At 41.5% G+C, this 15,902-nt stretch overlaps 2 protein-coding genes across 8 annotated transcripts in view; one reads left to right on the top strand and one right to left on the bottom strand.

The window, feature by feature from the left end:
- The window catches only part of TTF2 (transcription termination factor 2), a 42,133-nt gene extending 36,433 nt beyond the window's left edge, over positions 1 to 5,700 (top strand). For 2 of the 4 annotated variants that reach the window (XM_063728056.1, XM_024234466.3), the window contains exons 21-24: positions 245 to 327; positions 1,742 to 1,816; positions 4,296 to 4,478; positions 5,116 to 5,700. In XM_063728056.1, coding sequence (XP_063584126.1) covers positions 245 to 327; positions 1,742 to 1,816; positions 4,296 to 4,440 — 303 coding nt within the window. In that variant the 3' untranslated portion in view covers positions 4,441 to 4,478; positions 5,116 to 5,700. Of the gene's footprint in view, positions 1 to 244; positions 328 to 1,741; positions 1,817 to 4,295 lie in introns of all 4 variants that reach the window. The other 2 variants (XM_024234473.3, XM_024234463.3) reach the window with 1 other exon arrangement.
- Positions 5,701 to 13,840: 8,140 nt separating this feature from the next.
- The window catches only part of TRIM45 (tripartite motif containing 45), a 12,012-nt gene continuing 9,950 nt past the window's right edge, over positions 13,841 to 15,902 (bottom strand). For 3 of the 4 annotated variants that reach the window (XM_054528966.2, XM_054528976.2, XM_002810385.5), the window contains one exon: positions 13,841 to 15,224. In XM_054528966.2, coding sequence (XP_054384941.1) covers positions 15,076 to 15,224 — 149 coding nt within the window. In that variant the 3' untranslated portion in view covers positions 13,841 to 15,075. The remainder of the gene's footprint in view (positions 15,225 to 15,902) is intronic. The other variant, XR_010141679.1, reaches the window with a different exon arrangement.

The raw sequence follows: 15,902 nt of genomic DNA, 5'->3' as shown, positions 1-15,902 counted from the left end.
TTTTGGCAAGCACTCAGTTAATTTTTTGAGGTTGACTCACACACACACAAAATGTGATGTGAGAATTTTCTCAAAAGTGAGACGTGGGAGATAGCATTATAATGTTAAAAAAAAACATTTATAACAGCAGAAGGAAATTTGATAGGAACACAGTGCTTATCTGTATTGATCGTGGAAAACCTGAGACCGAGATGTGTTACGAGACCAAGTCTGTTTAAAGTTAATGTTGTGTTTCCTTTTGAAGGTAATGCTAATCTCTCTCTTGGCTGGAGGTGTTGGTCTAAACCTGACTGGAGGAAATCACCTCTTTCTTTTGGACATGCACTGGTAATGATTCCGGATTTGTCTTGGGTTGTCACAGCACAGCAAGGAGGCCAGTGGGCTACAGGGGCAGCAAGAACTGACTTCTTATGTTGATCACTGTGCTCGTATTGCGGAGATGCCTTGCTTTGTATTTGTCTATAGATACAGATCTAAGCAGGGTATAGGGCTAGCTGACTCCCCTGAATTCCTGAGCTAGCAAGCCTAATGACTACTCAAAATAGTTCATTCACATTATTGTTAATCTAACATCTGTTTCCATGGAAACAGAGAGCATAGCTTTTCCTCATGGCTAAGAGTTAACCTTGCTCAGTTTTACCACTTCTCCAGAATACTGTATTCCAGACATACTTGTGGGGGTCCAAGGAAATTTCAACCTTTGAAAAGAGGGAGAAGCATTACTCCAAAAAGAAAAGGAATAGGGATTTTCTAATTATGTTAGAAATACACTTAATACCTCACCCTTGGATTCATTGTATGTAGTGTTAATACCAGGAGTACAACCACATCTTTCGTGGCTACAGAATGAATGAGTTAGTGTGTTGCTAACAGAAAATCTCATAATGAGTACCAGTTTCTGGTTTTCCAGTTATGCCAATCAAGGATTGCTGCACCAGGCACTGTTGCTGGGGATTGTCATTGATCCAATTCTCCAGACAGCCCAGATTGGTACAAATAGGTCAACCTGTTATCATCTTCCAGGAGAATGAGTTTAGTTCTTACTTGGGACTCCTCTATACACGTGAGTGAGGAAAGCATACTAGGAATCATGCTTTTTTTTTTTTTTTTTTCTGAGATAGAGAAATGTTATCCAAGATTTTAAAGTGGTAAGATGAGAAACTAATTTGGAGTTACAATGGGAATCAATAAAGAAGGAAACAAATTAAGTCTTCTTAATCGAATCACAGAATATTAAAGTTGAAAAAGGTAGCTAGTCAAGATCATTAGCTGGCCCTTCAATTTCCAAGTAGCAATCTGAAGCCTAGAGGACTGAGGTTAAATAACTTGCCCAAGGACATCTAGCTACCTAGAGACCAGACCTGAGTTTTGGTTTCACCTCTGTTACTTAGAGTTGTCAACTGATGATAGTGCTAAGAGCTATTATTAACACTCTGACCCTAGTTTCTCACTAGAAACTAGGCAAGAAGGTATCTGGCACCAGCTTGTCTTAGGCCAGTATAGCCTAGGACAGGGGTTGACAGATGTTTTTTCTTTGAGGCTTCTCAGGCCACATAGTTCTCTGTCACATGATGTGTGTGTTTTGTTTTGCTTTGCTTTCTTTTCTTAAATCCCTTTAAAACTGTAACAATAATTTTTAGCTACAAAAACAAGCTGTGGGCTGGATTTGGCCCATGGTCCATAGTTTGCCATTTCTGATCTAGTATGTCAGTTCCTTTGAGCTTTAGCTGTCTTCTAACAGGAATCCATCACTTGAAGATCAAGCTTGTGACCGAATTTACCGAGTAGGGCAGCAGAAAGATGTTGTCATACACAAGTAAGTAATGGTCCCCAGGACCCAGGACCCTTCTCAACTTGTACTTTGTGAAAGTCTTTCTTTCTTAGGTCGTGTTTTCATAGAATTTAAAGTATTTGGTGATGACTTTACTGATGATGCCCCTGAGGCATACCCTCAGGCAAACCACAGTCAGGAAAAAAACGAGCAATTTGGGGTAAGCTTGAAGTTGGTCACTGCAAAAGAAGAGCAAGTTTGTGTATATGGTGAGGGCAGTCCATGAAAGGAACTCCTCTCTTTTATTTTTCTTTTTAACTTTTATTTTGACATAATTTCAGACATACAGAAAAGGTATAAGAATAGTACCAAAAAGTTCCCATATATTGTGTGTGCATGTGGGTAGAAACATTTTTCTGGACCACTTGAGAACAAGCTGTAGACCTGATGCTCCTTTGTCCCTGAGTACTTAAGTGTACATTTCTTAAAATTAAGGGAATTCTCTTACATAACCCCAATAAAATTATCAAAATCAGGTTATTAAAATTAATAAAACACTATTATCTGATCTAGAGATCTTTTCAATCTCACTTGTCCCAGTGATGTCCTTCACGGCAAGAAAGAATCCCAGATCCTGGTAGCATGCAGTTTTCATAAGTTTGTCTCCTTTGATCTGGAACAGTACCCAGTCTTTGTGTTTTATGACATTGACATTTTGATGGGCATGAGCCAGTTATTTTGCAAAATGTCCTCTGTTTTGGACCCCCTCGTCTTTAAAAACAAAACCTGCCTTAATGCTGCCAATCCCCTCTCACAATGGCCCTGTTTTTCGCCTTCCTTTTCATGACCAGGTTTCCTGAAGAATTAGGAATCACTGCCTATCTTTACTTGATTACTTCCCATTCATTCCTCAACCTTTACAAACTGGCTTTTACTCCTGTTGCTGCACTGAAATTGCTCTTGTTAAGGGGCACCAATGACTTCCAGACTTTGCTAAATATAGTGATTATGATAGTCTTCCTATGCTGTCTTCTCTGCTCATTCTGTACATTCTTTCCTTTACAAATTCTATGCACTCCAGTAAGTCCAAAATCTGTATCTTTAGTTCCAAGGTCTCCTAAACTTCAGACCTGACTATGGCAGTCCCTGCTAAATATCTGAATCCGAGTGTCCACGTACTCATCTGTTATTCCTTCTTTTATTCATTGTTCATTTGAGCATTCAGCCCATAAAACATACCTTTTCAGCACCCACTATGTAGCAAGTATAATTACATGTTTCAGGTACTCAAATGTTACAAATCGAAATTGATTTTCTCTTCCTATTACCTCAAATCTGCTATTCTTCTGTAGTCAGTCTTTGTGAATAGTATCACTCTTTATCTAATTATCTAGCCAGAACTAGACTCCTACCTTTCTCACTTTTCCAGGTACCAAGTCCTTTAGTTACATTTTCTAAATGTTTCTGATAACCATTTCTTCCTTCCCATGCCCACTGCCAGGTCCCCCCTTCCCACTCTGCTGAATCCTGTTCTCTCCATCACCACCGAAGGGCTCTTCCTAGCTAATCCATCTGATTGTGTCATCCACTTCTCATATTCTTCAGTAGCTCTCACCTCCTATAGGATCAAATCAAAATGTCTTAGCATGACATGCACCACCACCCATGATCTGGCCCTGCCAGCCTCTTGAGCTTTTGCCATTGTGGACAACATGTTCAATGTGAACTTCCTCCAATACACCATGCTCTGAAACTCAGCCATGGTTTTGCACGTGTTCCCATTCCCTGGGGTGCTCTTCTCACTGCTCTCTCTGGCAAACCCTTGCCCAACATACAAGTACCATATTAAGAGTTAACTGTTTAATGGAGCCCTCCCTGACTACCCTGGACACATTTCTTTTTCCTCCTTTTGCACACGGCACATATTTCCATTATAGCACTTACCAGGTCATATTATTATTGTTGTTTATTTGCATGTTTGTCTCGCTTTTGTTCTGCTTCAGAGCAAGACCATATTCATCTCTCCATCCCCACACCTACCATAGTGTAGTGAGTGCTTAATCAGTACTTTTGAATGAGTGAATGCATGACAACAGTGCCATTTATTTGGTTTGAAAACCCTGTTTTTAGTGTGAATTCACTAAGAAATAGATACTCTACTTAAACTAGCAGAAATTTGATAACCTTTGAGGCCTTATGGACTTACCAAGGTAGAACTTTTTGGGTAAAAGCTGGATCTCTGTACTTTTTTGGATTGGGATATCTTTTGCTTATTTTGAGTTTTTTTCAATTACCTTAGCTTCAGAAAGTATTAAAATGTCAATGTGGGTCACATCCTTTCAAAGGGACATATATCTAGTCAAGGTTGTTTGGATTCCTTAAACAGGGTTCTTAACTGGACCTAAGAAGACTTAAAGGAAGAAATCTCATTAAAAACAAAAGCATAATAAAAGTTTGAATGTATTATTAGATGTGCTGCTTTGGGTTTTTGATAGTTTGCTTATTTTTTGTTTTTGTTTTTTAGATTTGTTTGTGAGGGAACAGTAGAAGAAAAGATCTTACAGCTCCAAGAAAAAAAGAAAGATTTGGCCAAACAAGTTCTATCAGGGTCTGGAGAATCTGTCACCAAGCTCACCTTGGCTGACCTCAGAGTCCTTTTTGGCATCTAACCTCCTGTGGATTAGGGTTCAGAATAGCACCATTGCTGGTTTGTATTAAGGTCTGGGAATAACAACCTAACCATGAGCCTTGAACTCTGTTCTTTGCATTTCAATTTCACCGTCAAGCCTTTCACCTTCCTCAAAATGAGGCATAATCTTATCCCCAGAATTGAGGAGGGGTTATGTTAACCAATTAGTTAACCAATTATGTTAATAATTTATTTAATGAGTGGTATGGAAACCAATTGATTTTTTTAGATAAAAGAATATGTTTTAGAGTTGGATGATTTTGGAAAACAACTCTGGCAGAATTGTATATAAGGTTCAGTAAAGTTCAAAAAGTGGGCCAGGTGTGGTGGCTCATGCCTGTAATCCCGACACTTTGGCAGGCCGAGGCAGGAGGATGGCTTGAAGCCAGTAGTTCAAGACCAGCCTGTGCAACATAGTAAGACTCCATCTCTATGAAGAATAAAAAAAATGAGCTAGGCATGGTAGTGCACACCTGTAGTCCTAGCTACTTGGGAGGCTGAGGCAGGAGGATCCCTTGAGCCCAGGAGGTTGAGGCTGCAGTGAGCTGTGATTGTGCCACCGTTTTCCAGCCTGGGCAATATAGTGAGACCCTGTCTCAAGAAAAGGAAATAAGCTCAAAACTCAAAAAGTTCTGTGTTGCCTTTCTATTCTTAGCTGGTGATGTTGCTCCTGTAACCATCTTTTTGTGGGTGGAGCAGAGAGTCGATCCCTGCAGCCACCCTGCAGCCAGCCATCTGCAGTTCTCTCAGTGCAGGCAGTTCTTCCTCTCAGGCTGAAGATCAAGGAGAAGCTTTGTACATGAACAGATGCTGAGTATCTGCATCATTGTATTGTTTAGTGTCAGTGTATCATTTAGTATTTGCATCACTGTACCATTTAGTGTTGTATTGTTGTATATCACTCAGTCATTTAATATTGGTTATCACCATACCGTTTAATATTTGTATCATTTGGTTCATTGTATCATTTAGTATTTCTATTATATCATTTCTATTTGTAGTATTTGTATAATATTTGTGTCATTTTTAATAGTATTTGTATTTTTACAAATTTATATTTGTAGCATTTAGTATCATTGTTTCATTTAGTATTTGGTACAATCTAATAAGTACTAATCCAGTCCAATGCTAATCCAATCCAATACTAATAATACTATTGGTACAATCCAATACTAATAATACTAACAGTAGTACTGATACAATCTAATAAATAATGTGTTTGACAGTGTAGCAGAAATAATGCTATGTGTTCACGAAACCCATTTCCTTTTCCTCCCGGGCACCCAGAGAGACTGTATTTCCCAGTCTTTGCTGCAGTTTGACGGGGTCCGTATCAATGGACTGTGGAGAGAAGCAATTGATGTAAGTCACTTCTAGGCTGCCCTCTACCACTTTCCAAAAGATCATTCATGCTGTTTCTTCCCTCCTCAGCCTATGGGATGCAAAGGAACTGATGGAAGATTACAAGGCCCTAGGGAAGGTGAAGCCACTAGCTCAGCAGTTCTTAGCCTAGTTTTTGGCCATCAGCCCTTCTATTAGACTAGTGAAGCCTCAGTCCCAGGATGGCTCCCCATGTGCACTTCCCTCCTCGCCCCAGCTCACCTACACTGGACTATGACATGATCAAGGAATCTTTTTTTTTTAAGCTACTGAGATTTTTGTGTTGTTTACATAGCAGTTTGTACCCTAAACAAACACTTGAGATTTTATACTTCAGGAAACTATTCAGATTTCCTTCTTCTCATTAGCAATTGTTCCAAAAACACTTACTCTGCTAATTTCTGCTAGAAAGAATCACAGTTCTTCTCACACAGAAACATTTCTGTCCCTTGAGTTGGGAAATAAGACCCTATGTTAACCCAGTCACAGTGTGGACTGAGGCATTCGGAGCCTATTTAAGCAGAGGTTTTCTATAAGGACAAGATCTAAAGGCTTACAAAGGTAAAGACAATGGCCTGGTGGGAAGAATTCTAGTCTAGAATGTTTGAGACTTGACTCTAGTTCTAGGTTCATCTTAGCTGGGTGTGTAACGTTGAAAAAAATTGGCCGGGTGCAGTGGCTCATGCCTGTCATCCCAGCACTTTGGGAGGCCGAGGCAGATGGATCATGAGGTCAAGAGATCAAGACCATCCTGGCCAACATGGTGAAACCCCATCTCTACTAAAAATACAAAAATTAGCTGAGCATGGTGGCGTGTGCCTGTAGTCCCAGCTACTGGGGAGGATGAGGCAGGAGAATCGCTTGAACCTGGGAGGCGGAGGTTGCAGTGAGCTGAGATCGCGCCACTGCACTCCAGCCTGGCGACAGAGCGAGACTCCGTCTCGAATAAAAAAAAAAGAGAAAAAAATCCTTACTTTCTCTACACTCTGATTTCCTCATTTGTAAGGTAAGGTGGGCAGTTTTCAGAACTTAGCAGCAATAAGGTTTCTGATAAAATCAAGAAGCAAAGGAAGTAATATTGCCTTTTTGAAGTTTTGCTATAAGATTGACACACCAAGGTAAAGATTGAGTCACCTGAGAAGCAGTGGCTCCCAGGCCAGCAAGAATGTACAAACCTGGCTCTGCCATTTGCTGATTGATATTAGGCAAGTTGCAGATTCCTTGGACAGCTCAATCCTTTCATCTGTAAAATGTGTGGATTAGCATGTGTCTCATGCTCCACTGGGAATTTCATAGCAAATATATATACTATAACATGTTTGACCAGATAGATCAGTAATGTCAACTAGAAAGTATTAGATGAACATTGTCAGTCTCCAGTCAAGCACTGTTTAGGGGAGAGGAATTCTTTCAGGTTCAAGCATTCTGGCTTTTAGTTTGGAGAGGGATGCAGGGATTGTAACTTAAAATCTTCAGATATTGAGGCCATTGACAAGTAATCTACTGTAAGGTAGATGCCTCCTGGTATTTTAAAACAGCTTTTCTAATTTCCCTTGTTATTGTACGCAAGCAAAGCAACCTAGTTATGTCTTGGGTAGGTGTTCTCATAGCCGTGAGATGCTACTGACTTGATGTGGATGCAGAAAAAAATGGAACCACTGCCTTAATAGGATGGAATATACCAAACATGCATTCTTAAATCCTAGTGCTGGGATGGATTACATGAATTACATTGTGGAGCTGCATATCTGTCTCCCCTCTTCCCTCCCTGGGGGTTAGGCTGGGTTTGTTTGGTTTTTTTTCAGTTTGATCCTCATGAGGCTTAGCATCTAAGGGAGACAGGCATGAATTAACAGAAGTAGCATTCTGGTATATCTATCTCAGGCTCATACTCATTTTAGTGTATATCAGTTTCTTAAAGTCTAGGTATGACAGGGTGGGTCTTTGCACCTTCTAGCGATGGGCAGCATCCCACAACTGAGGTGCTGCACTATGAGTCCTGCCTGTGTCAACCAGCCTTCCTTCATGTCACATTACTGCTGCTGGATTTGCTTTTTACATCTGCCTATTGCACCTGACTTGGGCATGGATGATATGAGGTAATAAATGCTTTGAAAACCATGAAGGGCCACACAAGTGCTAGTGTTATTGCTGTGGGACAAGGTCTGGGAATATGAGAACCAGCAGCAGCATGGGTGCAGCTGAGAGCCAGATGGTGAACATCTGTCTCCAAAGTGCAACATTCCTGAGCACCGGATTTATAAGGTATTTCTTACTTGACAGAGTTGACTTCATGGAAGGTTTGTAGTTTGACTTTGCCTTAGCCATGTTGATCAAATAGAAGTATTGTGCATGCCGCAGCTAGGTAAAGTCCTGGGCCCTTTAAAAACCTTGTCAGTGACTCCCATTGCAGGCCCAGCGCAGTGGTTCACACCTGTAATCCCGGCATTTGGGAAGCTGAGGCAGGCAGATCACTTGAGGCCAAGAGTTCGAGACCAGCCTGGCCAACATGGCAAAACCTCCTCTCTACTAAAAATACAAAAGTTAGCCAGGCGTGATGTTGGGTGCCTGTAATTGCAGCTACTCGGGAGGCTGAGGCAGGAGAATCACTTGAATCCAGGAGGCGGAGGTTGCAGTGAGCTGAGATCATACCACTGCACTCCAGCCTGGGCCACAGAGGGAGGCTCTGTCTCAAAAAAAAAAAAAAAAAAAAAAATTCTGTTTATGGGAGGTGACTTATTTCTCTAGCAATCCTGTGAGTGATTTAGCATGGCAATTCATGAACACTGAGTTGTTTCCTTGCTCTGATTGTTGCTCAATGAAATGGCTTTTAGCAGGGCTCAAAGGTGAAGCCAGATTCTCCTGCACTAATAGGATAAGCATGGACACACCAGTGTTCAGTGTGGCCTCTGGTTGTCTGAAATTTTGCTATCAACTATAATACCTTGAAAGAATTAGGTTTCCAAAGTGAGATATTGTACTGCTGTTTGTTATATAGCATCTAGCCTTAGGAAAGGGCAGGAAAAATTTAAAAGCACATCTGTAGGCACAAAGAGAATTATAATAGAAATTCAGAATTCCTAGGCATATGACCTAGACGAAAATGTTTTCACAACTAAAAATGAAATCAGGGTCATTTATAGTACAAACTACCACAGAAGTCAGTAGTTAGGGGATGGAGATAGATATGAAAAAAAAAAAAAAAAGCAAAACCCAGCTTAACTCCCAGGGAGGGAAGAGGGGCAACAGATATGCAGCTCCACAATGTTTTTACTATCTTGAGTTCTTTTTACCAAGATTCCATAGCTAAATCCAGATGTATTAATAGGTGGAGACTACTTAGAAAGGATGAGACTATTTTCTTGCTTAATTATCCACACAGTAATTCAGAAATGTATATTGAACACTTTTTATATGCCAGGCACTGCTGGGCACTGGAAATATAAAAGTAAGCAAAACTGAAAAACTATCCTGTCCTCCTGAGGCTTAGCATCTAAGGGAGACAAGCATTAGTCAACCCCGTGTGGCTGTGAATCAGCCATGATGTTGAGTGAGTGCTACAAGAGAGGACTGTGCGGCTGGGAGGGCTTATAACAGGATTTGACCTAGTTAGGGAAGATCTGAGGAAGTGATGAAAGAATGGAAATCAATATGTAAGAGCTCACAAGGTAGAGTGAGATGTTTCTTCCTATACTGCCTGCTTCTAATAAGCATCCACTTCATTGAACCACCTCTTCATTGAGCCAAACCTACCACACAAGGATACATTCTCTGGAGGAAAGTTGAGCAACTATTGCATTTTGGACATTAATTAGAGTATGGGTGGGCTGACAGGTATGTGTATGTTTATTATCCAAGACAGCCCAGGTGTTTATCCTGTTACAACATCCCAGAGGACAGAGGCTCTTATTTGTGACTCTTTTTTCTTACCTGTAACACCAGAGGCATAACTTACATCATAATGCTGCATCTTGTTAACACTTCAATGCTCACAATTCAAAGGTGATTTCTGAAGCACTTTGTTACACTGGGGACAGCTCCTAAATCCTCCCACTCTTTTTTTGCCTCACCTTGGAGTCTTGGGCTCTGTTGATCACTGACTCTGCCAGGTCTTTCAGCAGGCAAGACAGCTCAGTTAAATTGGGTTTGGACTCCACTGTAGTGCATGCATGAGACAGCACCCCCCAATCCCCAACACCCACACACAAACTTTAAATATTTGTAACAGAATTGTTACCATTAATATTGCTTAAAGGCTAACACATTAGCCAGAACCTAGATGTCTTATGGAAATTTTTTATTGCAATGTTACTTCATCTACATAAAGTTGTCCAATCACTGAAACCTTCTCCAACTGAAATAAATAGTAAGCTTTTTGTTCTCAATTCTGAAATCGGATTCATTAAAAGGCACATGGGGAAAGATGATATAATACAACAGGCTTCTTCATGGCAAGCAGTTCCCTAGATGTATGAGGTAATTGGAAAAATTCAAGGCTGGTCTCAGGTGCATGTAATTTATCCAACAGACTCGAGATAAGGCTGATGTTTTTCCAAGTGGTATTTGTTTAAATGACAAATACTGAGGTTCGGGAAAAGGGAAGTCTGGCTTATAAAAACAGATACCAAGGAGATCCAAACTAAAAATTCTACCAATTAGATCTTTATTCACTGATCATAATATTAAGTCTCTACTATGTGCCAGGAACTGTCCTACATGGGGACAGTATGGTAGTTTAAAAATGTCAAATCCCTGCCCTCATAGAGCTTACAATCTAGTATGAGAGGACAGACAACAAACAGAATATATATACGTTGGCCTGTAATCCCAGCACTTCGGGAGGCTGAGATGGCCAGGAGTTTGAGACCAGCCTGGGCAACATGGCAAAACCCCATCTCTACAAAAAATGCAAAAAAATCACCGGGCATGGGGGGGTGTGCCTATGGTTCCACCTACAGCGGCTGAGGTAGGAGAATCACTTGTACCTTGGGAGGCAGAGGCTGCAGTGAGCCGAGATTGTGCCACTGCACTCCAGCCTGGGCGAGAGAGAGAGAGAGAGAGAGAGAGAGAGAGAGAGACCCTGTCTCCAAAAAAAAAAAATCACAAAACAAAACATATACATATATATGTGAGATGGCGATGAAACTGGGCAACTCTGGGGTGGGAAGTTGCTATTTTATACAGGGTAGTTAGCTAATAGGGTGATTTTTGACACTGGAGGGGGAGCTTGAGAGGAACATGAATCATGAAGGTATCTGTGAAAAAAGCATTTCAGATGGAGGGGCAGTGATTCTAAAGGCCCCAAGACAGTGCTTGGAGTTTGAGGAGCACCAGGCAGACCAGTTTGGCTGGAATAGGGTGATGGAGGCGGATGGGTGGGCAGTAAGAGCAGGGATCCAGATCATGCGGGGTCTTACATGCTGATGTAAAGACTCGCTTTTCTGAGATGTGAGGCCAATGGACAGTGGTGAGCAGAACAGTGACATGAGCTGACATATTTTAAAAGATTTCTCTGATATTGGGTGGTCAAAAAAGATAAAGATTGGTAATTGGCCATTGGATTCTGTAACCTGGAGTTTACTGGTAACCTTGACAAGAGCTATTCAGTGGAGTCTTGAGGATGACAGACTGACTGGATTAGATCTTATAGAGAATGGGAGGGAAACTAGAGATACCAAACAACAATTCTTTTGAGGTCCTTTTAAAGAGGAGCAGAAAAGGGGAGAGGTTGCTAAAGGGGGATGTGAAATTCTTCTTGAAAACTCAGCCCTAACACCCAATGCGACTATATTTGGAGAAAGGGCCCTTAAGGAGGTGATTAAGGTTAAATGACATCATGTGGGTGGGGTCCTAATCCAATAGGACTGGTGTCCTTATATGAAGAGACACTAGGAGCACATACACACAGGAGAAAGGCCATGTGAAAACAAGGTTGCCATCTGCAAGCCAAGGACAGAGTCCTCACCAAAAAACAACCCTGCCAGCACCTAGATTTTGAACTTCCAGACTCCAGAACTGTGAGAAAACTAATTTCTGTTGTTTAATCCACCCAGTCCATGGTATTGTTATGGCAGCCCTAGCCAACTAATACAAAAGGGAAATTCATATTTTAAGAGGGAGTATTGTACCATGTTTATTTTCTGAAGTAAGCAATCCAGCAGAGGGGGAAATTACTGAAGCAATGTTTTTGGGCAGTGGCTATAGAATGGGATTTAGTACACAGGATAGAAGTTGGCTCTTGATAGGAATTTAGGTAGATGTGTACATGTGGTAGGGATGCTAGGGAAATTCTCCTCTGAATCCATTTATATTCTTGGTGAAATAGGAAGCAAGGTCATAAGTGCAGAGTAGAGGTGGGGTAGAAATTGGAGTTTGAGGGGAAGAAATTATGAATTGTCTAGAAGCATGGGAGAATAAATGGACTGGGGAGATGTTTCAGGTTATTGGGCAATGCTAAGACCCCACTGAAATTAGTGGTCATAAATTTTAAGAGACTAGTCATCACACTTTTTTTTTTTTTTTTTGCAGTATCATTCAGTTGGGTTAGATGGAAGGTTGGATCTAACCTGGGTTGGAGTTTTGCCAGGCAAGAATGAGAGGGAGACTATGCAATAGAGTGATTATAGTGATCATCTATAGAATCTAAGCTGGGAAGGATAAAGGAAAGGACCTGAGGTGGGTGAGAGAAACAACAGGAAGGTGGCAGAATCACTGCATTGTGGGTTCCAAAGAGGTAGAATTAGTAGTCAGGTTATTACAGTGGGTGAGCTGGAAAGGTGGGAGGTTGTGGTTGCAGGATGCCTGAAATTGAGACTATGCAGAGGGTGCGGTTGGAATCAAGATCTAGGGTATGTAAGGCTAAGTAGGGAAAAAAATAATACTGGGGAAATGATCACAGAACTAAGAAGTCTGTGTAGACAATGAGTTATCCCAAGATTGATAAGGAGTTGTACCAGAGTCACAGCAAGCTCAATGCTATAATCTTCAAGGAATGAAGGGGAACGATTTGGGGCTCAGTAGATGGCTGAACCATGCAGGAATAGCAAGCTGTATAGCTGAAAGGCATGAGCTCCAAGGCTGGCCATTTTTAGAAAAAAAAAGTAGGGCTAATGCTCTAGAACAGGGTTTCTCAACAGCAGAACCACTGACATTTTGGATTGGATACTTCTTTGTTTCAGGAAGCTGTCCTGAGCATTGTAAAATGACTAGCAGCATCTCTGACCTTTACCCACAAGATGCTAGTAGCACCTTGCCCCAGTAGTGGCAACTAAAAATGTCTCTGAGACTTTGCCAGATGTCCTCTTAGGGGCAAAGTCACTCCTGGTTAAGAACCACTCATCTCGGCCAGGCACGGTGGCTCACACCTGTAATCACAGAACTTTGGCAGGCCAAGGTGGGCAGATCATGAGGTCAGGAGTTCGAGACCAGCCTGGCCAACCGGTGAAACCCCGTCTCTACTAAAAATACAAAAATTTGCCGGGTGTAGTGGCACGTGCCTGTAATCTCAGCTTACTCTCGGGAGGCTGAGGCAGGAGAATCGCTTGAACCTGGGAGGCGGAGGTTGCAGTGAGCTGAGATTCATGCCACTGCACAGCCTACATAACAGAGCAAGACTGTCTCAAAAAAAAAAAAAAAAAAAAAACCACTCATCTCAAAGCAGCAGTAATAAGCTAAAAGGACATATACTTCTGGGCTGAGTGACAGAAGGAGTGAGGAAGAGCAAATAGCTAATAATTTGAGAGGGTGACAGGTAGGAATGTGTTTTGGGAAGATCAGATTTGGGTTACAGAAAGAGGCTGAAGGGAATGTTTCCAGAAAAGGGTGAGAACGCAGAGAACATCTTAGTATTTATGGCTATAATGTAGCCCATGTCTGTCAGCCTCAAGGAGGAAATGTATTCCACAATGATCTGACAGTCATCATCTAATTATTTCACTTCCTTTGCCTGACCCAATTCGCCAAATGAGTCATCCACTTCTTAAGGGATCTTACAATGCAGATTTCAATAATTATATTTAATACATGCTGAGTTTATTGCTATATAAGAAATCAAGAGTTTCAGAAGAACACACAAAATATATACAGTGAAGACCTTGGCAGGGCTGAGGCACCAGTGCTGTGTACATCCTCTCCCCAAATTCTCCAGCAGCTAAGAAGGCACACTATGAGTGAAGGCACAGTAAGGGTCAAAGCTCCCAGTTAACTTTCTAGGTATATAGATAACAGTGAAGACTACTCTAAAGACTACTCTACTAAAAAACAGAGCTGTGAGAAGGATGAAGGTGTCTAGATTTTCTGTATAAGTAGAACTGTAATAAATGTATGAGGTTCTATTTCAACACCATTCCCCTTTATTAACTTTCTATTTGTATGCCCTTGACCAAAGAGTAATCTTCCAGGCTTTGGGGCAGAAGGCTGACATGGCATAGAGACAGAGGAGGGGGACACCACCAAAACAAGATCACATTATCATGATCACAAAACATGTACCAATAAATCCACTGAAAGTATGCTAACAAAAAGTGGACAAGATGAAAGGAGGTTTCTAATCTCTAGGGGAAATATCTAAATAATGTGTAGCTCAGAGAAAAATTAAAAAGGTCATAATAGGCCAGGTGTGGTGGCTCACGCCTGTAATCCCAGCACTTTGGGAGGCCGAGGCGGGTGGATCACGAGGTCAGGAGTTCGAGACCAGCCTGACCAACATGGTGAAACCCTGTCTTTACTAAAAACACAAAACTTAGCTGGGCGTGGGGGCGGGCACCTGTAATCCCAGCTACTCAGGACGCCAAGGCAGGAGAATCATTTGAACCGGGAGGCGGAGGCTGCAGTGAGCCGAGATCATGCCACTGCACTCCAGCCTGGGTGACAGAATGAGACTCTTGTCTTCAAAAAAAAAAAAAAGGGTTATATCAGAAAGGAACTAAACTACCTAGACCCTTCAGTTCCAGTGGAATAGATACCTCCATACTATACAAAATGAAAAGGAGTCTCCTGTGGTAGAAAAAGAACATTGCCAACCTACCTTTAAGAGAAATGTAGAGGTGGTTTTCTGTGCTCAACCATCCACAAGTACAATAAGCGAGTAACTAACAAAAGAGCACTTGAACTCCAGTGCAAGATAAGGCACTTTGTTTTTAATTCTATCAGTCTCTTTAGAATGAACGAAGGTCTGGGTCCTCTGGAAATCTCAAGTGGTGCTGCCTGCAGCTTTAAAAGGCTGAGCACAAACCCATCAGAGAGCCACAGTCCTAAGCAGACTCCTTGGTGCGCTCTGCCCACCTGTCCATGTGCATTCAGATTTCTCATTAAATTTTCCACAGCATGACCAGTGGGGACGACCTGGGTGGCCTTTGTATCCATGGCCACAGCCTAGGTACCCACCTACATGGGACAAAGAGGAAAGGACAAAAATCAACCATTAGAGTGGAGTCCAGCAGTTACCATTATCATGGAAATTAGACCTCCTGGCAACATGCAGATTCATGGGAGTGAAAATATCTAAGAAAATCTTGGCAAGAGGAACAAGCTATCTGACTGCTGTGCAGTCAGGAGGACCCTGAAAATTGATCACAGAAAATCAACTCATGTTAGCCAGAGTTCTAAGAATGCTGTAGTGATAAAACTTACCACCTGAAGGAGGCGAACTAGTTTGCACATTAACTGTAAAATAAATTGGTTTGGATTTTAACTGTAAAATCATTGAAATAAAAAAGGATAGGTTGGTGGACATAAAAAAAATAGAGGTAGATCCTCAAGTGTTTATACAGAAGGATGCAAAAGCCCATTTTATGGCCCATTATTAGAGTAAGGACACAATAATTTTTTTTAAAAAGTAATTAGATCCCTTACCTAAACTGACTCCCTATCCTTTCTGTCCCCCTGAAAGACCCAGACCTTGTTCAATTGGTTTAATCATCCACTCCCCCAACCATGCCTCATTTGGAATTTATTTAAGGTTCTAAAAGGAATAAGATGGGTCCATAGTTTTCACACTGCTCAGGCCGCTGGAAAGGGACAGACAAACTGAGAATCCTACATAGAAGCACAGGGCTCATAGGA

Source organism: Pongo abelii, chromosome 1 (assembly GCF_028885655.2).
Source record: "Pongo abelii isolate AG06213 chromosome 1, NHGRI_mPonAbe1-v2.0_pri, whole genome shotgun sequence".
Classification (NCBI taxonomy): Eukaryota; Metazoa; Chordata; class Mammalia; order Primates; family Hominidae; genus Pongo; species Pongo abelii.
Note: the sequence above shows the minus strand (reverse complement) of the source record. Positions and strands in the feature narration are given on the sequence as shown.